Genomic DNA, 24269 nt, shown 5'->3' with positions numbered 1-24269 from the left:
ATTATACAAATGTGTCATCTACCCCAGTGTTTTTCAACCTTTTTTGGGCAAAGGCACACTTGTTTCATGAAAAAAATCACGAGGCACACCACCATTAGAAAATGTTAAAAAATTTAACTCTGTGCCTATATTGACTATATATAAAGTAATTCTCTTGAATAGGAATCAAATAAACACAAAGAAAGTATTTTATAATTACTTTATTATGAAATATTAAGTAAACAAAATAGTGAAAAATTATAAAATTCTTGTCTTGTCTGCACCTACGGCACACCAGGCAACATCTCGCGGCACACTAGTGTGCCGCAGAACAGCGGTTGAAAAACACTGATCTACCCATCCAAAACCTACTCCTCCAACTTGATGCCTCCGATTTAGTTTTACAATATCTAAAATTACCCATATTCAGAAAGCTATCTACGCATGCCCCCCCCCATTTTATAAATACCTCTTAAGCCATTAATTGATTGCATCATACTCTTTGTTCAGATCCCTTAATGTGTCCACAGTTACGACAAAGCATTAGGTTGCATTATGCTAAATGCCGCCTATAAAATATGAAAGATATATTTTAAATTAATGGAGCTGAAGCCACTGAGCGGATCTTTGGGAACTAAAATGGTGTTAATTAAATAAATGCCCCACTTGTGCGTGACTAGCGCTGGGAACTGTCCATTAACAGCAATTTATCCTCCTCGGCGATAATTTATCCACAACAAGTGCATTGTGTTCCCAACTTTAAAATGACTAAGTCATGATGAAGCATGAGAAAGGCTTGTTTTCACTGTCTGAAGGCATTTAGGGCCTAAGTTTCACAATTACCAATCTCTACCTTCAGGAGAACATTCTAAACCTCTCTGGGTTTATGAATCTCAGAAATATTCAAACAGAAGACATGATGCACTGTGGACAACTGGAGCTCAGTCTCACTGGATGTCTTTTAAAGTACATTTTATTCGTTGAGAGAGAGAGAGAGAGAGAGAGAGAGAGAGAGAGAGAGAGAGAGAGAGAGAGGGAAACATCAGTGGGAGAGCACAACATGAATCAACTGCTTTCTGCATGCTCCCTACAAAAGACTGAGCCCGCAACCCGAGCACACGCCCTTGCCCGGAATCGAGCATGGCACCAGGACTCCTTGGATCTTCAATACAACAATTCTTCATAGTACAGAATGTCCTCCACAGAAAAGCAGTTCCATTCAGTCATATCAGTTCAATTACAGAGTAACTTGGAAGAGACCAAGTCTTCAAATATTAGGTTCTAAATATATTGACTACTTGGGTCCATCCCTAATATAATTTCAAGCAAACACTGATTATGCTATTTACAAATAGTGCAAGATCGCTCAACAGCCTTAAGGTGGAAATTTCCCAAGGCCTTCACCCTAAGGCACATCAGCCATAATGCCGACGTCCTGGGGAGAAAGTCACCCTTAATTATCTGCGTGAGCACCTCCTCAGCAAGCCCTGGTCACGTGCTTCCTTCTGTTCCTGCCCATCCCTGACTTAATGGGGCCTGAGAGGGAGCATGCATTCCTCTATCAGCTGCAGGCACGCATGGCCATTGGAGAAAAGCCATTCGGAGCACTTGAATTAGATTTGTGTGTTTTACTGAGAACACCAAAGAAATGAATGAACGTGCCCAGTGTACACAACAGCCCTCCAGGAGGCATACGCGCTGGCACGTAGCAACTCTCCAATGTCTTCTCTGGCCCCCAGGACGCCTGTCCCTCGTGTGCTAAATGACCCGCTCAGCTGTGTTTCTCCCCTTTTCCTTGTCCTGCTCAGAAACAAGCATGAGAATACCGGTGAAGAAGAGGGAGTCGGGAACTGTGTCAGGCTGGTGCTGCTACATACACGGCACATACATTACACGTGCATTCTGTGTGTTTTGTAAAATATGTTTTTATTGATTTCAAAAAGGGTGAGGGAGAGAGAGAGAGAAACATCCATGATGAGAGAGACTCATGGATTGGCTGCCTCCTGCATGCCCCCTATTGGGGATAGAGCCCATAACCTGGGCATGCGCTCTTGACCGGAATTGAACCCAGAACCCTTCAGTCCGTAGGCTGACGTTCTATCCACTGAGCCATATGAGCTAGGGCTGCATTCTATGTTTCATCTAGAAGATAGATCTGTTATATATACATTATGTATTCAGCCATGCCCACTTAGCCCAGGATAGACAATCCAAGGAGCACGTCACTAAGCAATTTTGTCATTGTGTGACCATCACAGCATGCAGTAACACACACCAAGATGGTCTAACCCAGTGGTCGGCAAACTCATCAGTCCACAGAGCCAAATATCAACAGGACAATGATTGACATTTCTTTGGAGAGCCAAAGTTTTTAAACTTAAACTTCTTCTAATGCCACTTCTTCAACATAGACTCCCCCAGGCCATGGTATTTTGTGGAAGAGCCACCCTCCAGGGGCCAAAGAGCCGCATGTGGCTCTCGAGCCGCAGTTTGCCGACCAAGAGTCTAACCCACTACACACCCAGGCTGTAAGGTGAAGTATACCGCTCCGGGCTACAAGCCTGTAGAGCATGTTATTGTCCAAAAATCTGGATTAAATCTTGCACAAGAGAAATCGATGCCATCGGGGACTAAGTACGTACAAGATATATGAGGCTGTCGCTGATATAACACTGCAGATTGGGATTGTAAATAGAAAAAGAATACCCTAAAACAATGATAAAAAAGTACAGTTTAGTAAACGCATAAATCCGTAACTTGGTCATTTATAACCACGATCAAGTCTTATGGACTGTTCCTGATAGTAGCTGCTGGGCTTTTATACAACTGGTAATACCCTGGTCTGTCTATACCAACATCACAGCCAACATGGAAGTCATGCATTCAGCTAGGACATTTTCATGGCTACGTCACTAGATGATAGGAATTGCTCCGCTCCACTATAATCTCATGAGACCATATGTGGTTTGCAGTTAACTAAAAAGTTATTATTCAACACATGACAGTACACATACATATCACATGCACATTACATGTGTGTTTCTCTACCCAAAGTTGGTACAATGTAAATTTAAGTGAACTACGCATCCACAGTTAGTTCGCCAAGAGCTTATGGTGTGGAGTGCACACTCTCTGTATCTTCAGGGGCCCACAATGCTCTCTCTCTTTTTTAAGATGTATTTTTATGGATTTCAGAGAGGAAAGGAGAGGGAGGAAGAGAGAAACATCAATGATGGCAGAGAATCATGGATTGGCTGCCTCCTGCACCACCCACGTTGGGGATCGAGCCCACAGCCCCGGCATGTGCCCTGACCAGGAACCCAACCATGACCTCCTCCTGGTTCAGGGGTCAACCCTCAACCACTGAGCCACACCGGACAGGCCCACAGTATTCTTTCTTCGATGACACAGCCTCACACATCAATCCTAGGCCTCACCCATTATCACATGCCAGTCAGCCATGCCCCACGAAGACTCAATTGAAAATGCTTCAAATGAAGAGCAAGGTAGAAAGGATCCCCTTTACCGTCATCTCTCCCCCCATTGCTTTTAGGATGTCGAGAAGATGTCGAGTCTCCGTCAGGGCACATGCTGAGGTTGTGAGCTCCATCCCCAGTAGGGGGTGTGCAAGAGGCAGCCAGTCCATGATTCTCTCTCATCATTGATGTTTCTCTCTCTCTCCCTCTCCCTCTCCCTTCCTCTCTGAAGTTAATAAAAAATATTATTTTTAAAGAGCCAACGGTGCTACCACCACCAAGTCCCAAAGATGCCCTCTATATGTATTCAGCCCATCTTGAACTTGGTACCCAGAAGAGGGGATTTCTATTCTACATGATGATGAGGTCCTACACTATCAACCACAGATCCGGTCACCATGGCCACGCCTGCACTTACAGCCATTTACCTGGGCTAACAAAATCGATCTCAATGTCAACGAGCATTGCAAATGTGTTTACATACCCCTTCCTTTATCTTCTCCATTCAACCAGAACGCCTTTATCTCCGAGCCTACTGGTAAACTGGTATTCAGCCTTTTCATGTTTAGCCAGCCTGTACATTTTTGCATAAAAAGGCTGAATCGAATCAGTATCTTCTGCAGAACACCCATGTCCCTTTAAATTACTCATCAGAGACCCGGGAAAAGTCGATCATTGATGCACAAGATAAAGCCCTCCCAGGTGAAGGCACAGGGGCGACAGTGGGAGCTGAGATGATGAGGAAGAGAAGGAAGGGACCGGTTTTTCAATCAGACCAACACCGGACCTTTTATATGCAATGAAAAGACTGCACCAGAAACAAAGTGAACTTCAAGGAAACCTCTCTAGCAGCAGATCATCCCAAAACCAGGCAACGCGGCATGTGCTCCGTGAAGTGGCTGTTCCAGGAAAGGCTGCATTCAGCCAAACAGAAAACGTGTTTTTTTGTTATTGTTTTTTTTTTTTTGTTTTTTGTTTTTTCAAATAGTGACACAGAGCTAGCCGGAGGAGTTTCAGAAGTTTAGGCAAAGCAGGGATATGTGGACACTCACAGGAGCAATATTTTGCGGATAATAACTATTCTAGTTTGGGGGACCAGTGTTCATTTGGTGGCCTGGACGCTATTTTTTAGGTTAAAAAAAAAATGCACTAACGGTGAAAAGATCATATTGTGCTCTCTCCACAAGGAACAGTTCGGATCACTCTCTGCACACACAGCATCCGGACGCTGACCACGGAGGCTCACCGCTTCCTCTCCAGAGGGCCTCCCCTCCACGGCACAGGCTGGCATTTTCCCCAGCCAACCACCTGTTACATGCGTGAGCCTGTGCACCTGTAACGCCAACGCAGGAACACCCAGAGGCAGGGGAACACCCCCTTAAGACATCCCTGATGGGGAGGAGGACTCCCCTAAGTTTCCGCTCTGCTTTCCCAGTCCACCTGACCGCATCTTCCGACTCCATCGCCCACGCCTTCGGGGACCAAACACCGGGGATCCTCTGGCACGGATCCTGCGTGCCCTTTGGACGCTCTGTGCCTCTGAGCCCAGCCCCACACACATGCCCTCTGGGCAGACACACATGGACAGGGACCAGCATCCCATCAATGCCATGAGCCCGGTGCAGGGACCGGAGCGCACAGGGAAGGAAGGAGTCCCTGTCTGTAGCCACGTCTCCATGGAGTCAACAGGGAGAGACAGGCCAGTGGGGGTGCCATCCCCGTCCCCCCATCCCTGGCTTCCTTTGCCCCCCCCCCTCCTCCTCCCCCTGCACCTCCCCACCTGCCCGGGCTCCCGCTGTCTGCACGGAAGGACCCTGTCCGCGTCGCTCTCATCGCTCACCTGTCGTCGTTCTGCCATCCCTGGTCCCCCAGCAGCAGGTCCCGGAACCGGTACCGGGGAGGCAGAGGGGGCACCTCGCTCTCCAGATCGACCATCCTGATTCCTTCCTGCCCAGAGCTGAGCGAGCGCAGCGGCAGGAGCAGCGGAGGGAGGGAGAGAGGGAGGGAGACGGCGGAGAGGGGAGGGGGCGGGGCAGAGGGAGGGGGCGCCCGGGATGCGGTGGCCAAGGGGGTGCGGGGTGGGGGGTGAGGGATGGGGACGGGGAGGGGCTGCAGGGGGAAGGGGCCTGGAGGGGGAGGGTCCGCTTGGGGCCGGAAGCCTGGGCTGCAGGGGGGATGATGGGGAGGATGATGGGGAGGATCGATGGGGAGGATGCAAGCCCAGCCCAGGAGCCAAAGTCTGGCTCCGACCGGGCTCTCCGCCGCCAGGGGACCGCCCCCGGCCGGCGCCGCCCCTGGTCCCCGGGGCTGGGGGAGGCGGGAGGCAGAAGTAACTTGGGCGCCGGGGAGGAGGGGGCGCCGGGGAGCGGGGGGCGCGGGGGGCGCGGGTCTGGAGCGCCTCCCCGAAGCCGACAGGTGCCCCCAGGGCGCCCCCACTCCGCCCCCCGGACCCCAGGGAGGCCCGCACCTGCCCCCGCGGTGCTGCGCCGGGAGCCCGGCCAATGGGACGCCCCCTCATTTGCATAACGGGACCGGGGAGGGAGGATCGATGGGGCGCGCGGTGGATCCTCGGATGGGGAGTCCCGGGTGCAGACCCGGGGTCCCCCGCCGGCCGGGCCGGGCGGGTGGAGGGGATGCCGGGGGAGTCCCAGGCGCCCCCATCCCCCGGGCGCTGCACCCCGGCGCTGCGAGGGAATCCCTGCGCCTCGGGCCTGGGGATCTCCCCGAATTTTCCTCTCCTTCTGCAAGGACCGGAGGCGTTTCCCTGATGCAGGAAAAGCAGGGACTCTTTATTTTATTTTATTTTTTAGAATTTAATGATTGTTTTTTCTTTATTGATTAAGGTGTTACATATGTGTTCCTATCCCCCCATGATTCCTCTCCCAACCCCCACCCCCACGCATGTCCTCACCCTCTGGTGTCTGTGGCCACTGGTGTGGCTCAGGTGCATGCACACAGGTCCTTCGGCTGATCTCTCCCCCTCCCCCCCCCCTCCGCCTTCCCTCTGAGGTCTGAGCATCTGATGGATGCTTCCCTGGCTCCGGGCCTGTTTCTGTGCATCGGTGCATGTTGCTCATTATTTACCACCAATGAGTGAGATCCTGTGACATTTGTCTTTCTCCAGCGGCCTCATTGCGCGCAGCAGCATGCTCTCCAGGAACCCCTAGGGTTCCCCCTAGGATGGTCAGGGAGGGACTCCGGGCCCCTGGAGGGGGAGCATTGGGGGATGGTTGGGCGGCCAGCTCAGGAGAGGAAACCTTGAGATCCATGTGCTGGCCAGTTACTGTCGCTGCAGGTGGCAAGGCCCCAGCCCTGGGGATGCTCCAGCCAGCGGTCCACGCAGGGAGAGGAGGGCATATACCGGAGGGACCACAGTTGGTCTTCCACTCTCAGAGCCTGCTCACCTGGGAAAAGCGCCATATACACAAGCCCAGGTCCCATTTGCGCCAAAAACTGACTCCATCGGGGTCCACAGACGCTGAGCGCATGGGCATCGGAGGGCAAGGGGAGCCATTAGGCACCCCCAGGGCATGGCTCATGCTTTCAGGGCTCCTCCTTGCTCAGAAGAACCAAAACGCTTGTCCATGACGGGATAGGGCCCGAGACTCAGCGATGAGACGGCCCATGGCGAGATTGGGGTTATCTGAGATACCCTCATTCATGGGGGCTAGGCGGGGGGGGGTTGCAAGGAAGACCATGGAAATGAGCAAGGCCTCTGTTCCTTTGCACCCTCAGTGCCTTAACACTGTCCAAGTGGAACCTGGCTGGTGTGGCTCAGTGGCTGAGCATTGATCCAGGAACCAAGAGGTCACCTGTTCGATTCCTGTCAGGGCGCATGCCCGGATTGCGGGCTAGATCCCCAGTGTGGGGCGTGCAGGAGGCAGCCGATCAATGATGTTTCTCTCTCATCGTTGATGTTTCTATCTCTCTCTCCCTCTCCCTTCCTCTCTCTATAAAAATCAATAAAAATATTTTTAATTGTCCAAGTGGAAAATGTTATACTTCAAAATTTTTTAAAAAATAATTAAAACAATAGTGTAACATAAGGAATACTATCCTGCGATTGTTAAAATCTGGCCATTTGGGGCATTGGCCCAAATTTGTAATTGGAAGGTATTTTGCTCACCTTGGTATATTTTTCAATTCCCTGGAGGCAGACGTTCTAATTTGGTCACGGATTTTGGCTTTTGCCTCTCCTGCCGCCGTGTCTTTCTATACTGCAGTCTACTCTCATGCCCTTTCTTTTCCGTGTCATGTCCCGCCACATCCTGCTGTTAAAATATATCTCCCTCCTTCGCGCTTCCTTTGTGCTCTGTGCCCCTTTGCCCTCCCATTTCATAGCCTCTCTCTCTCTCTCTCTCTCTCTCGCTGTGTGTGTGAAAGCTTCCCTTCTACTATAACGCCGGGATCCGTTTTTAGAAACAGTCTCAACTCCGCTCTATAGGTTACAATTCACACCTTCACGGGTCCCCTTATCAACATCCCTCTGCGGGCGGGAAGAGAAGGTAACAGGCCTGCCCTACATTCCACGCGTGGCCCGCTGCGTGAGCGGAATCAGAGCTGTTTCATCCTCATCGAAAAGGGGACACGGTGAGAAGAAGTGGACAAGGAGAAAGTCACATTCAATCCACAAATCCCCCCCTGAGAAGCGCAGGGAAGTGGCACAGGAGGAGGGCGTGTGGCGATGGATGAAGACATATGAACACAAGTGCCCACGTGGCTAGTGCTTTCTGTCATTTGAAAACGAACGCCCGTCTGAGGTGTGAAATGTGGGCACAGGCCTCCCAGTGGACCCCTGTCAGGAGGCAGGCTCCCATCGTCCATCCCCTTCCTCCTGCTCCTTCCCCCTTCTCCGCGCTCCCTCCAGATGCGCATCTGTGCATCCTTCCCAAGGATGCGCCTCTGCCCAAGGATCTGCCTCTGATCTGCCTCTGACTCTGGCTGCGGCGTGATTTTCAGAGGGAGAACACGGAGCCGGAGGGAGAACACGGAGCCGGAGGGAGAATCCTTCAGTGCCAAGTGTGATTCAGTCACCAGGAAGCACACTCTGTTTCAATAGCCCGGGAATCGCCCCCGCGTTATTCTTTTAGGCACAAAGCACATGTGTCTGGGCGGGAACTCTCCAGCAGGCTCGGGAACTCCGGGTTAACCTCGGGTCTTCCCATTCCCGGGTGCCTACTGTCCCCAGCCCTGCTCGTGGGTGGCTTGCAGGAGGCATCCCTGTGCCCTGACCCTTGTCACCCTCAAACTTGTCAGCAAGGATCTCTTTTTCTCATTCACGGTCGTTGTCAATTAGCAGATGAGCAACAACAGTGAGTGAACGAAACCGGTTGGCTCAGTGGATAGAGCATTGGTCTGTGGACTGAAAGGTCCCAGGTTCGATTCCGGTCAAGGGCATGTACCCTGGTTGTGGGCACATCCCCAGTGGGGGGTGTGCAGGAGGCAGCTGGTCGATAAGATGTTTCTAACTCTATCCCTCTCCCTTCCTCTCTGTAAAAAATCAATAAAATATATTTTTTTTTTTAAAAAAGAAGAAGAAGAAGCTTAGTAAGTGGATGGACTGGGTCACAGCTCTGTCACTCCTCAAACATAAAGACTTACAAACGTTCACATAGTCATAGTGCCGTGTGAGGAACTACTATGAGCCAGATGTTATGTTGGGAGATTTACAATGAAATCTTGTAAATATATTTTATAGAGTCTACAGAAAGCTAAAGTTAATGCTCAGTAGCCATTTCGGTATAAATGATATGGAAGCCCAATCTTCCTGATGGTTAATGCATGTCCCAAGGCTATAAGCTAACAGTTTTCATCACAAATAGCAAATAGGCGTAAACACAGCGCATAACAATAAGTGAAGAGAATTGGAAGAATCTCACGCAGTTTTCATACGTCATTATAGACATTGAAGTCCCTTGTGTATATGAACACATAACATTTCTGAAATTCATATATTTCCTTTAGAGTGTGATATAGATATTAATTATGCCTAGGTATCCCAAATTTGTATTTTTATTTCTTTTCTGGTTGCTCACCGCTTCCAGGTGTTAAATGGTAGCTCTGTGTCCATGACTCGCTTGATTTCTGCAGCTTGAATATATAAGTTACTTAAAATTCGAGTGTTGACTCTGTTTCTCTAGTAGCGTCTTCTTAATACAAACATGCCTTTGCTGTTTAGCAACTAATGAGCTTAATTACGCTTTTCAAGTTTCACACAACTGGTTGAACAGCTTTGATTACTTTCTAAGAGATAAACCACAGTCTGTACCCTCAGAGCAACGGAAACAAATAAATGTCCTGAAGTTAAAAGGGGAGGAGGGGAGGGATCTGGCTGCTCGGTGATTCTTCTGAGCTCCCATAAAAATAATAAGTGTGGATGATCAGAAAAATATTATAGATTCCGCAGGTAGAAGCCAGGCCATGTAGGCAATTAGAGCAGACGCCTTGAATTACACTCACGTGCAAAGCATAAGACACGTGCACCATATTGAGTTCAGATTGACCCAGCTGAGCATGCGCGACCGAGCTGAATGATTTGAGTGCAATTTTTGCACTGGCTCTGTGCACAGTTCACTAATCCGGCCACTAATGAAGGAGGTGGCAGAAAGCAATCTGGAAAGAGGACAGTCCACCCCCTTCTGCTCAAATATCAGCACAAGATACATCGACATGTGATGAGTTCGCCCAGGTGCCCTGCATGAGATTTAAGGATAGAAGGACTAACGTTTTTGACAAGGCATGCACCCAGATTTAGGACCCAGAAATAAGAAGTCACTCCAGTTTGTCCTCTGCGTGCCCATTTCCTCTCTATCTGCCTACAAGCCCTCGAGCGTGTGCGCTCACTTGCATCTGAGAGAGTGGTCCAGTGGCTCAGGGTGGGACAGAAAGGCTGGATGCCATTAGGTGGTAATGACCTGACAGCTCAAAAGTGAATTTTCCCACTAATTTCAAGACCCGTTAGTCAATGACCTTCCTAGGCATTAACTTCCGAATTATCTAAGGCCATCATTTCTCTGTGACTTATCTGTTGTGCTCAAGCAACCCTTCAAAAATAATTTAGCCGGAGTTTAATTCACTTAGAACACAGTTCAGCCACAACCGGTTTGGCTCAGTGGATAGAGCTTCGGTCTGTGGACTGAAAGGTCCCAGGTTTGATTCCGGTCATAGGCATGTATCTTGGTTGTGGGCACATCCCCAGTGGGGGGTGTGCAGGAGGCAGCTGGTCTATGTTTCTCTCTCATCGATGTTTCTAGCTCTCTATCCCTCTCTCTTCCTCTCTGTAAAAAATCAATAAAATATATTTAAAAAAACAAAACAACAACAACACAGTTCAGATGGGACCGAGACCATGAGGATAATAAATCAAATAATTTTGTGGTTTAACCCCCCACCCATTGTTCCTTCTTTTGCACATCCCTTCCCTGCTACAATCTCTCGCTGAAGATCAGCTCCCTATAGAGCCAATCCCAGATGATGGGCTAATGTTGAGTTTCTAAGTGGAACTCAGTGGCTTAGAAAAATAAAACTAGGAGCCAGTCATTTATTCTAGAGCAGCAATTTTCAACCTGTGTGGCCCAAGAGTTTGAAAAGCATGCAGTAATCCCTGACTATGCAGTCAGGGCCCTAATCTCTCTTCCTTAGATCATCAAATAAATTTTTTAAAAAATGACAACAGCCAATGCAATAGCTGTCCAGTGTGAAGAAATCAAAATTCTACCTTTTTTATTTTTTATTTTTTGTCTGCCTGGTCATCTGATCCAAGTGCAATCAAATACTACGGACAATGAATGAGAAAGAAGAATCTTCCATATATGGATATTGGGAGCAAGAAAGTTTCTTTTTTCATTAATGTTTTATTGATTGATTTGAGAGAGGGAGGGAGGGAAAAAAGGGAGGAGGAAGGAGAGAGAAAGAGAGAGACATTGATTTGTGGTTCCCCTTATTTATGCATCCATTGGTTGATTCTTGGATGCACCCTGACCGGGGGGGATCAGGGACCGAACCTGCAACTGAGCTCCCTGGCCTGGGCTCTGAAAGGCCTATCTGCTGTGTATGTCCTCCTGGCAAAGGGCTTGGCGCCGGCCCCCACTGTGCAGGGACAGGAGCTGGTTCTCACCATGACTAAGCAGGCGGCACTGCTGGGATGCCCGCTGCTGGGCAGCCACAACTGTCTGTTTACCTAAGACAGTTCTCTGGCCACTTGACCCTGAGAACTTTCCTCACTGATCAGTAGATTTATGTCTCACACACACAGCAATCTCACAGCACTGCTACAATCACCCGCCTTTCTCGGCCCACAATCCTCTCCTCCCCAAGCTAACAACCTTACATTTTGTCTCTCAGCAAATTCCCTGCTGTTTGGATGCTGATTTTCAAGCTCGTTGGCATGGATGAACATTCCACATCCGGGTCCCCGATTTCACATTCCGCAGTAATTACAACACCCACCACACAGCCTCAGACCACCTGGTCCCGCAGGCAAGAAAATGTAACATGTTGTAATAACAATGGGCTTTAAAAGATAAGCAATTAGAAAATATTTTTACTGACCAAAGTGTTACCCAATTTCGGTCAATTAAGCATTCTTTGCTTCTGGAATTTTATCTAGTTGCCTCTGGAACTCCAATGGAAACAACCATGAAATACAAAACAGAGACTGCTGTATATGACTGGGAGGGAGTCACAGCCCAAATCACAAATTCCAAATAGAAATTTGGAGGGGGGGAAGGGACTAGGAAGTTATGAAATAAATCATGGGTATGGAAAGGACAGCATAAGGAATAGAGTCAATAATATTGTGCTAAGTGTGTAAGGCGCCATTTGGGTTACTGGGAATTTCAGTCAAGTTGACATTTTAGTATAAGAGAAATAAACTCATGAATATGCAATAAATCAAGAAAGAGTCCAAGAGCCTGTCTTAAAAAATGTGATTATGAAATGCTAAGAGAGGGGAGAAAAAAGATGCATCAAAATTAGGACCTCGGTAACTGTGGAGAAGCCATCGTTGGAAAGCACTAGGAGTAAAAGAAGAAGAAAAGAAAAAAAAGAATAAGTCCACTCAGATATAATATTAAGATTTGAAGGAAATGGCAAAACTAGTTATGAAAATGAATGTAAGTGGGAGAACCAGAGAATAAAGGTTAAGCCCAAAAAATCAGGAAGTAATGAGAGGAGGGAGTCGGAGGCGCACAGTAGGGCCACACTTCATAGCTTTTATGTTGAGTGCGTGCATAGTGCACGCTTTGGACAATGAAATGAGAGTTGAAGTGACTCACGTGATCTCCAGGAAGAAGCTGTAAGGAACTGGCTCCAACTGGCCAGATCTCTTCCTCTGCTGAGAGCTGTTGCCTGCCCCCTCCCAGAATCCTAGGGGTGCTTTCTGGGACCGAACTCCATCAAAGTCCCCCCGACACTTCCAAATCCCCACCAAGCCCTGCACCTCTTCCATGTTCTCAGGGGTCAGCCAAGCTCGCACCTTCTCAACCACAGCTTCTGGGGATCTCACCCCACCAATGGACTCCTCGCTGCAGGGCATGGGCCCTGCGTGTGCTGTGGGTTCAACACCCACCGTCTCCCTCTCGGATGTTCCAGCAAAGGCCCCCCTGACCTTCAGAGGGTGGTCTTCACACGTTCACGTGATGTCATCCATGTAATGGCCTCCTGTTACTGATGTGGGGGAGGAAGGACAGGTCTCGGGCTCCCATCCATAACGTGTTGTGGGCTGTGCCCGTGGCCTTGACAGGCACTGGAAGGTCCATTACTGACTGGAAGGTCCAAGTGAACGCAGGCTGATAGTAGTTATCAGATACCTGTCTCTGGTGGAGAATTCTCCATGAATGTCCTTGAAGAGGAAGTACTTAATGCAGGAACACTTGTATTAATTACTATATTAATAATGTATCAATTACCTAGTGTAATAATCTATATGTGATTCATAAAAAATAATATATTTATTGCAAAACAACCTAAAGAAAGTTCTAGCATCACGTCTCTGATGCTAGAACTTTCTTTAGGTTGTTTTGCAATAAATATGTTATTTTTATGAATATATTTGCTTCCCGTTTAATTTAACACATCAAGCAAGCCTATACGTTTCATATCTCCAACAGGAAGACAGGACACATCTTTCGAGATGTGCCAGGGACCCTGGTGAAAATCCCAAAATTAGTTCAAGGTCAACGAGGCTTCATTTCGATTTTGATTTTGGGGGGGGGAGTTTGTAAAAACTTATCAAAAGGTATAAAGCACTCGATTAAATGAGATCATAGGTCACTGTGAGACAATCCTTAGTTATTCATTGAACCAAAGTCACGACTAAAGAAATCAAAGGCAAATACCGGGGAACTGTATAGTTGTTAAAAAAAAAAACACACCCACACCCACAACGTGTCCCCTTTAACGGCGAAGGATCCATTTTCTCAAACAATCAGAGATCCAGTAAGGACGATAAGAAATACAGGAAACCATTTTCGTTAAACACAGAATCCTTGTTTTCCAGCCAGATTACGCAAAAGGTAAACATAACCCTTTCACAATCTTACCAAGAACAGCCCAGCAGCCCGAAAAAAACTCTGTTTTATCAGCACATGGGAGGGAGTCAAGTTTCAGTTTTCCATAAATATGCTGGTGAGCCGAAACAGGTGTGGCTCAGTGGGTAGAGCGCCAGTCTGCAGATTGAAGGGTCCCAGGTTCGATTCCGGCCAAGGGCATGTACCTTGATTGTGGGCACATCCCCAGTGGGGGCGTGCAGGAGGCAGCTGATCGATGTTTCTAACTCTCTATCCCTCTCCCTTCCTCTCTGTAAAAAAAAAAAAATCAATCAAATATATTTTTTAAAAATATGCTGTTGATATTAAGGCTTATTTTTAAACACAAAGAGGACTTAATTTTACAAAATAATTTTAAAATGCCCCTCTAAAGTTGAAAAGCATTACATATATGCTATGCATAGCCATAGACACGCATAACATGTAGACACAAGGAAGACCCCCATGGCCATTATTCCAAACTTTCGCCAGGAATCAGGTAGCCGCTCACAGGGCCAAAGCTTCCTGCTAATGTGTGTGGGGAAGACTTCTCAGATGTTATATTTGCCCTTGATTAAGATCTTGACACATGTGTATATTTGCCCTTGACACATGATCTTGACACAGATTTGAGGGCACGGTGTCTTCTATTGCAGTCTGTGAAAACAGAATTTTTAAAAAAGCAAAAATAAAAGCTTTTAACTCCCTCCCCTCCTTATTTTTTCTTCAGTCCCCGCAGGCAAAGTCTTCATTCTCCCTGGCGGTCTTTATCCCCATCAAAACGATGAAAAGGTTTGCCACTTCAAGGGACCGACCCCAAAGGGTGGGTGTTCTCTCCTCGGAGTTTGGGGGCACGTGTCTCTTATTATCAGAAGTCTAGGGTGACCGCTCCTTTGCATTTCCCTTTATTTTCGGGGTGGGACTGCCTGGGGCCCTTGCTCATGGCATTGACCCATGCTAAGAGTCCCCTCTGTTCGCAGCAAAGATGGCTGGCCATACACTGAGTCAGAAGGGCTGTGAGCCTGCTGCTTGCACGTCTAACTGTGAGGCCAGACCGTCTGGGTCCTAACCTCCTGCCACTCGTGTGAAAAGGGACTCACAGAACTCGTCTACGACACAGGAGCATCAATCATTAATCAGCAGTGATTGCGAGGTCGGTGGAGCTGGAAAGATTGAGGCCATCTCCGTGCAGAGCAAACAGGAGTCTGAGCTCATAGATCCATCCGCAGCCTTGAACAGGCTCCAGAGGGTACCCGGGGGCGAATGTCTAGGAACTCAGGAGGCAGCGGGTGCAGGAAAGGGGGCCACCCGTCGCCATCTCCCCCAGCTTTCTGTGTTTCCCGGATGTTCTCCATTTGGCCGAGGGAGGGGCCAAGGAGATGGCTGGGGCTGGTCCTTCTCTTCTCCCTGAGGAGGGTGGGTTACTTGAAGAGCTCACAGCCTGGTGTTAGAGCATCACGTGACACAGCCAGGGCCAGGAATAAGATGGGAGGCCCCTGTGTATACCATTTCCCCCCAAACAGGATGGAAGAAAATGCAGAGGCAGCGTTCTCGTCTTCTGGGCCCATTATTAAATGAGAGGAGGCCACAGGGTCCGCTCACAGGGGGCTGGGGGGTGTGTAGGTTTCTATATGGAAAGTAGGGTGTCTGGAAATGAACCTGGAAAAATGACCTTTCCCTTCGTCCACGCATACATAGGGCAACTTGTGCATCGTGTCTGGTGTGCGCCAGGAGGAAAGACACCAATTCCCTCGGTCCTCTTCCTATTGGGTCCTGAGGGGAGTGGAGAGAGAACCATCAACGACGAGAGAGAATAGAGCCCAGGTTCTAATCAAAATGGAACCCAGGGCCCAGCCAGTGTGGCTTAGGGGTTGAGTATCAATCTATGAACCAGGTGGTCAGGGTTTGATTCCCGGTCAAGGGCACATGCCCAGGTTGCAGGCTGGATCCCCAGTGTGTGGCTTGCAGGAGGCAGCCGTTCCATGATACCTTCTCATCATGGATGTTTCTCTCCCTCTCTCTCCCTCTCCCTTCCTCTCTGAAATCAATAAAAATATGTTTTAGCCAAAACCGGTGTTGCTCAGTGGATAGAGCATCGGCCTGCGGACTGAAAGGTCCCAGGTTCGATTCCGGTCAAGGGCATGTACCTTGGTTGCGGGCACCTCCCCAGTGGGGGGTGTGCAAGAGGCAGCTGGTCGATGTATCTCTCTCGTCGACGTTTCTAACTCTCTATCCCTCTCAGTTCCTCTCTGTGTAAAATCAATAAAATATATTTTTAAAATTTCTTTAAAAAAATATATGTTTTAGAAAAGTATTTGTCACTCAAATGACAAGTCCTTAAAAAATAAATAAACACACACATAGAGGAATCAATACCATTATTTGATTTATAGGAAGCACCAAAATGGCCCATTGAGTCCATGTTCTTAGAGAAGAGGGGAGAGGGCGCCCTTTGAGGGGCGGGAGGGGGCCAGGGCTTGCGGGGAGGGAGGACTGGGGGGGCCTGGGAGAAAGTGCTGTTGGGTGTCTTGACCCTGTGGCTGGCCCCAGGCTGTCTTCACCTTCCAAACAGCAAACCACTTGCCTGCATCCTCTTCCTGCAGATGGTCCCAGTACAGTGTAAAAGCAGCATTTTCACTTCGTGCTTTTTGAACTCATTTGTGCCTCAGGATGTGGACCTGTTGCTTGCACACCCTGTGAACAAGCCTCAGAGGACTGAGGCCCGTGTTGCAGAAAAGCAGGTGCCCCCTCCCCCCCAATCCACCAGCCCCGCGTTCTTGGCAAAGCTGACCACATACACACACACACACACACACACACACACACACACACACACCGTCCGGGTCCAGATTGTGCAAGCCTCGCCCCACCTCCAGTCCCACCAGAGGATGTTTCAAAGAGCGCCTGTTAGTTCATCTCCTAGGTTTCCCACAGTGGACCCGCGTTGGGTGGGAGCCAGGGGAGGGTTCCGGAATCCAGGGGCCACCCCTCCAGAGCTGCCCATTCCCAGGACCCCAGAGCGTCCAGCAGGGAGGCGGCCTGGGCGGATGACAACCCAGCCGGGGCAGGTCACCGCGTCCCCATTCAGCGGGAGCCAGGAGTGGGCTCCTTCCCCTCCCCCTGGACAGTCCCTCCTGCTGGGCGGGGCGTCCCTCAGCTCCCAGTTCCCTAGCTGAGCTCCAGCTTCCTCCTGCAGCCAGCACGTCCCTGCACGGACCACAGCTTGCCCAGAGGACACCCAGAGGGACAGTGGGCATCGTGAGCTGCTCCATGCACCCCTGACAGGCCCCCCAAAATGAGGCTCCCCGCACAGGTCCTGTGGCTCACGCTATGGTCTGTCTGTGTAGCCCAAGGTAAGAGTACAAACGAGAGACTTTCTGTTTGTTTTTTCTGCGGCTCTATTACCAGGGACTCGCTGACAGTCTCCGGGCAGCGGCAGTGACAGTGTGCTCTAGAAAAAACGCTTTCATTCCTGCCCCGTGGCTTGGTGTTTGAGTGGCTTTGACACCGAACTTTAAAGCTTCTGCGTGGCTTCCTGGCAGGGCATTCTGATCCTTTAACTCTAAATGAGCTTCGTGGAAGTTTTCGGAAAGTGTTTTTGGAACTGGCTTTGACAATTGTGGTGCCTCCAGTCACTTCCATTTGCAACTTTCCTAAGATATCATTTCCTTTTTTCTTTTTCTTTTTTGCTCTGTTTTCACTAAAATGCTCCATGTCAAAGTATGAAGCAGCATGGGAATATATGCAGAAGCAGAATAGAAATTAGGCAGTTGCCGAAACTGGTGTGGCTCAGTGGATAGAGCGTCGGCCTGCGGACTGAAGGGTCCCGGGTTCGATTCTGGCCAAGGGCATGTACCCTGGTTGCGGGCACATCCCCAGTGGGGGTGTGCAGGAGGCAGCTGATGGGTGTTTCTCTCTCATCTGTGTTTCTAGCTCTCTATCCCTCTCTCTTTCCTCTCTGTAAAAAATCAATAAAATATATATATATTTTTTAAAGAAACTAGGCAGCAAAAGCCTTCAAATCATATAACGATTGGATTTATTTCAGCTGTAGTATTAACTCTTCTTAAAGACATATTCATCTGTCATTTAGAACTGGTGTTACCATGGTCTTATAGATGACCATTACTTGCATCATTAGAATGAAAATGTGATATAAATTTTTTTGGGTGGACGGGAAGAACACACCTTCTCTGGGGTACCTACTCTGTTCAGTAGAGATTTTCTCTGGGGTTGTAGGTAAGGATGATTCTAGAATAACAGTCTTTAGCTAGAATGACTTTCTTCTGATATCAGGAGGACAATTTCTGAATTCATCATTAAATGTAATTCTGAGAGAGCCAAGTGTCTCTATTTTTTGATCGATGAATGTGTTTCTTAAACCCGACTGAACAAAGTTGCTCTCCTGGTTCCCGACACGCGATGATGTGATAGGTACATGATTGCCATCGGTGAGCCAAATGCATTGCAATGGCGTCCCTAGATTCTCAGAACTTTCCGCTAAGCCAACATGGTTTGAGTGTAAGGCTTCCTCAGACTAGCCTCTGAGCACCGAGAAATCTTCATACACAACCAGGCCCTCTCTTTCGTCCTAGAAAATCAAGGCAGGTTTTTTTTAACTTATGTCCTTCAGTAACTTACATACGTTTATTCCAATGTGCTTCCTACGTTTTGAAAAATAGAGCCTTTTGAGTTACCTTGTTCTAACATACTATGGTGTGACTTTTAGCGTGTAACCTATACATCCGGCCACTTTTCAAAGTAGGTATACAATCACCTCAATGTTACAACCAGTATTTAAAAGTAAAATATTATTGATTAAAAAGTCCGGAACAATGATACTGGCTAACCACAGAAAACTTGTTTCTTTACGTGTGTTATTGTCATTTTTTTTTTTTTAATAGCAATGCGTGTAGTGTCCCGCCATGTATTTACAGGTTGTTTGTGAGGGGTTTATGCAGACTTCATTTGTCATGTAGACACTCAGTCTATGTCTAGCTTCTGTTTACGACTCAGGAATCATGCCACATTCAATTAGACTTTCTCAGCGAGTGCAGAGCGGAGTTTGAAATATTAAAGTTGGGTGCTACAAGGTATTGGTGGTAAAAATTAGATAAAGGGCATTGATGTTATTCAATGAGGCCATTGATACCAGGCAACTTATTTCTAGCTTCTATTCCTTGTGTCACTTGCGAATGTTTACGTGTGACATCAGGTTCTGCCGGGGAGCTGAGCACCAGATGCGTTATCATGAGAATGACTCTTAGTCCGCCACTTTCTAACTTAAGCACAGCTGCAATGTTGAAAGCGAAGCTCAGGCTAGCCTCAGAAATGCCCCAACTTCACTGGGCTGTTTGTGTTCACCAGTTGCAGTTTCCTATCCCACACAGGGGCAAAATCCCATGGTTCTTAGCTTTTTCTGTCTGACTTATTTCACTTAGCGTCATGTCCCCAAGGCCCACCCACATTGCTGTAATTTTTAAGCGTAGGCACGTCCTGGAAAAATGCGTATGCCCCTCTTTCTCTTGCCTAAAATGTTAAAGGAGAAGGGGGCTGTTTAAGGATCGCTAACACTATGCTTAGCTAGAAGTTAGAAGCCCTGGTTAGCAGCGATTCCTTATTGGCCTTTGATTGCCGGGTCTGGAGCCAAAGTCTAAGTGGACTCACGTTTATTTGCTCAAACCCTGATTGTTCTACAGCTTTCACCGCTTTCCCTTCTTTCAGGCTCTGTCTCCTCCTCCTTCTCCTCCTCCTCCTCCTGCCCTGCCTGGCCATGACCCTCTGCCAACCAATCCATTGTGTGTTCTCTCCCCACTCTGGTGCACTTTGTCCATTTCTTCAGAACATAATGCCTAAAAAGAACATGATGTAATTGCTTGGGAAAGTATTACATTTTAGCTTAAAACGATAAGGAAATATTATAAATGTGTCTCAGGGGACGTAATGGAACGGGGGGGGGGGATAACAAAAATAATACAGGGAAAGGGGAATAAAAGATTTGACAGCGCACTTTTATTTGTTTTGACACTTTAATGGAGAGAGAGCCAAGTTTCTCATAAATCTTGTTAACTCGAAATGTAATAGATAGAAGAGAGACTATAAAAATGTTCCCTTCAAGGCTCCCAAAAGCTTTTCTGAGCTAAATTAAAATAATTCCTGGCCTCAGCAAGCATAGCCTAAGTTCAAACATAGGGCACGTGGACAGGATGGCACAGTTTCTTGGCTTCATGCAACTAAACTTCTGTTCCCAGGTCCTCACTCACCTTTTATATTTGCTACCGTCTCCCATGCCCTTCCACAAGTTGTCTATAACCTATAGATATAAGGGAAAGGTCCTAGATAGTTTCATATTCATTCATTCATTTGTTAACTCATTCATTCATCCATTCAACCATCAGTTCTTGATTGATTTGAAGCTATGTACCACACTATCATTTTCCAAAAGGTGGCCAGTTGATGGGGAAACAAAAGGAACGGTTATTGCATTTTACTAACATAGTGTATTTGATCATAGAAAGTATTGTGTCGGAGATACACAAAGGAGTCTATAAGATCATTTAGACAAGGCAAGGACTCAAATTGGACTGAGAGAATGGAGTGGGGTAGGGTGGAGAGAAAAGTATGGCAGGGTGGTGAGGACATCTTGGGTGGATTTTGAAGGCTGAGTAGGAGTTGGCCAGATGAGGACAAGGAGGGCATTCAAGATTAAGGAACATCGTGTTTGTACAAAGGGCTGGTGTAGTTCTATAAGACTGGAGGGCTGAAGCGATGTCCCATCTTTCTAACTCTTCCATCCATTGAACTTCCCCAAGAGCCACAGGTACTATGGGTAGCATGTGTGATGTTTTTCTTCCCTTGGCTTTTCGTTTGTATCCCCAAGATTGTCATGATAATTATTCAGATGCTAAATAATTCTAGAAAAATAGACTAATTGAACAAAAAGACCAACTTCAGTCTACCAAAGCACTCTGGATTTGATCATGTTTTCTCAAGTGTATAATTTTATTATAATTTATTGTCTTGGATTAAGAATACTTTTCAAACAAGTTTATAGATGCACTGACATTGAAAACCAGCAATTAGTTCTGTGTGTCTATATTAATACTACCTCCTTAAAATCTGAAAGTTGGAAAGTTAGGTGAGTGCTGATTTTTAAAATATCAAGTGTATTTGTTTTTAACTTTGATTAAAATTTTATAATCTTGTTCCTCAAATTAGCGTAAAATGAATCCTATTCTAGTTCAATAGCCAAATCCATTCATACCACATATTTACAGACCGAATAATTTTGTCTTATTCGCTCAGAAAACCAGACCAAGCAAATAAAAAGTTCATCCAGATAGTGTTTCGCCAAAGAAGAAAATTAACGGGCATGTAACGGACTCTGTAAACACATAAGATGAAGTATTCATTGTTTAAACCAAGTAAATACCTACACGTGAGAAAGCTTGGATTACACTCATTAACTTAGAACTTGAGACATATGATGGCTATTCAAAAAAAATAAATAAATAAGAATAAAAACTTCCAGATCTAAAGATGGGAAAGAACTGTCCATTTAACACAAGGGAATGTGGTCGGTGTACATCTGAGCCAGCATTCTGACTATTTGGGATAAAATAACTCTTTGTCTAATTGAACATTTTTAAGAATGAGCTTGGAACAGTTAGCTCTTTGTCAATTCAGGCAAGTAAAAGCCAGGTCATAAGATCGGCTTGCCTATTGATATGACACCATTCGGTGAATCATCACTTTAAAATATTTTGCAATGACATGAGCTGGAAATACTCAGTATATTCCAGATTAGAACACAGGTAGACAGGAGGTACATTTAAAGTGAGGAGATCTGCATATTCATCAAAGTCCCTCCGCTATATAAAAGAGGACAGAGCCCAGCCGGTGTAGTTCAGTGGTTGAATGTCCAGTCAGGAACCCAGAGGCCACTGGTTCAATTCCCAGACAGGGCACATGCCCAGCTTGCAACTAGATTCCCTGTGGGGTGTGCATGAGGCAGCTGATCAATGATGTTTCTCTCTCGTCAGTGTTTCTCTCTCTCTCCCTTTCTCTCTCTCTAAAAAAATCAATAAAATATTAAAAAAAAAAAAAAAGAGGTCAGAGATGATCCTTCCCTTAGGGAGCCGACATGAATGGGAGGATTGATGAAAGTTTAGTAAACAACACCTCCTTTTATTGAGCTTACAATGTGTTCAATATTAACATACAATAAAAACGCCTTCTTATCTATGTATATGGATATTACATAGACATAATATTTATATATATAAAAAAGAGAAAGTTTAGTAAACATAACGTAATGATGAAGCCTGAGCTGTGTTGGGAAGGAAATAATATTTAAGTAGAGCCTGCAGGAGGAGACAAAGCCAACTGTCCAAACTCTGCGGCTAAGAGTGATGGATGAGAGCCAAGGTGATGGATGAGAGCAATCAGAGCTAAGAAACTGGCGATGGCCGTGGAAAGACGGGAAAACCGAGCCGGGGCGACATCTTTTTCTTACAGAGTCAAGATATGCATTTCAAGTCCATGAAAGAAGCACTTTTAAGTATTATTTGACATCAAAAAGGGTAATCAATCCACTTGGGAACCCCTGATAAACGAACACACAGTGAATATTGTGAAAAGCTGGTGGGAAGATTATGAGATGTCTGCCTTTGTCTTTTCCATCTGGCAAAAAGCAACGAACTAAATTTGAAAAATCAAGAATTAGAGGTGGAGTCCTAACCCAGTGGTCGGCAAACTGCAGCTCTCGAGCCACATGCGGCTCTTTGGGCCCTTGAGTGTGGCTCTTCCACAAAATACCACGGCCTGGGCGAGTCTATGTTGAAGAAGTGGCGTTAGAAGAAGTTTACGTTTAAAAAATGTGGCTTTCCAAAGAAATTTTAGTCATTGTACTGTTGATATTGGGCTCTGTTGACTAATGAGTTTGCTGACCACTGCTCTAACCGGTTTGGCTCAGTGGATAGAGAGTCGGCCTGCGGACTGAAGGGTCCCAGGTTCAATTCCTATCAGGGGCATATACCTTGGTTGCGGGCACATCCCCAGTGTGGGATGTGCAGGAGGAGCTGATTAATGTTTCTCTCTCTAACTGTCTATCCTTTTCTCCCTTTCTTTCTGTAAAAAATCAATAAGATGTATTTTTTTTAAAATAATTAGAAGTGTAAATGTGTCATCTGCAAATACAACAATAACTCAAAGGAAGAAAACTCGTCGGCCAGCAAACAGCCTACATTCCTGTGTGTGTGGCCAGATTACTCTTTTGATAGATGGCTGTGTGAGTAAAAATAATTTCAATCGAATAAGTCAATTGAGAAAATTGTATTCCTTTCCCCCTGCATTAGCTTAATAACAGAACAGGAAGCATGTGTATCAACAGGCTGCTATATTAGCGGAAAATAGTTCTCGACACACTGTATTGGCATCTACATTTGAAATTTAACTCATGTATTTTTCTAATAATCTGAATGCCTTGCAGTAAGTCTGAATATCAAAAAAGGAAAGAAAAAAAACCACTGTTAGCTTGTAATTAAACAAAATTTTCATCCAAAAAAAACAAACATGAACAGTAACATGTAACAAAACAAAACAAAACAAACAAAAACAACACACACACAAAAACTTCAAAACAAAAACTCCCTTGGGAGGCTGGAGGAGGTTGGTTGGGTGGTTTCCTGGCTAGGCATTACCACCACCTACTGGCAAAAACAAAAAATACATTTACTTCACTTCCCGAAATCCAGACCGCACCTTGGAATCCTTGATTGCCAAGTTCCCGAACATGATGGTGCTCAGAGCTTGCGAAATCTTCCCAGGAAAATTGGTGCGTGGGAGCTCTCTATTGTCTGAGACGCTGGAAAGGTTTTAATAACGAATCTGTTCCCTGATGAGATCTGTCCTAGCCGATTGTTTTCTCACCTTGTCTTTAAAAAGGGAATTCTAGAATAGGACATTAAACCGTTAGTATGAAACCAACTCAGGAAAGGAGGTTAGCAATGAAAGACAAGCAAACAAACAAACAGTAATGATGTATGTGCTAGCTATGCACTTTATTTATATTATTTTATTTTATTTTTCCATCCCCATCTCCCCCGTCTACCCCCAAAATCACCACACTGTTGTCCATGTCCATGATTCCCTCTCTCTCTCTCTCTCTCTCTCTCTCTCTCTCCTTAATGTATCTTTAAATGTACCATTTTGAAAAGTAATATCATCATTCTAACATCAGGAGTAGTTATAACTAAATTAACCAGTAGTCAGTATCAAAAATATTAGC

General features: G+C 46.5%; 2 protein-coding genes across 15 annotated transcripts in view; one reads left to right on the top strand and one right to left on the bottom strand.

Moving 5' to 3' along the window:
* The window catches only part of KCNT2 (potassium sodium-activated channel subfamily T member 2), a 116753-nt gene extending 111358 nt beyond the window's left edge, over positions 1-5395 (bottom strand). For both annotated transcript variants that reach the window (XM_084868808.1, XM_084868809.1), the window contains exon 1: positions 5296-5395. In XM_084868808.1, coding sequence (XP_084724934.1) covers positions 5296-5390 — 95 coding nt within the window. In that variant the 5' untranslated portion in view covers positions 5391-5395. The remainder of the gene's footprint in view (positions 1-5295) is intronic.
* Positions 5396-16864: 11469 nt separating this feature from the next.
* The window catches only part of CFH (complement factor H), a 132458-nt gene continuing 125053 nt past the window's right edge, over positions 16865-24269 (top strand). For all 13 annotated transcript variants that reach the window (XM_084868659.1, XM_084868665.1, XM_084868655.1 and 10 more), the window contains exon 1: positions 16865-17334. In XM_084868659.1, coding sequence (XP_084724785.1) covers positions 17277-17334 — 58 coding nt within the window. In that variant the 5' untranslated portion in view covers positions 16865-17276. The remainder of the gene's footprint in view (positions 17335-24269) is intronic.

The sequence above is a fragment of the Pipistrellus hanaki genome (genome assembly GCF_964339955.1).
Source record: "Pipistrellus hanaki genome assembly, chromosome: 20".
Lineage (NCBI taxonomy): Eukaryota > Metazoa > Chordata > Mammalia > Chiroptera > Vespertilionidae > Pipistrellus > Pipistrellus hanaki.
Note: the sequence above shows the minus strand (reverse complement) of the source record. Positions and strands in the feature narration are given on the sequence as shown.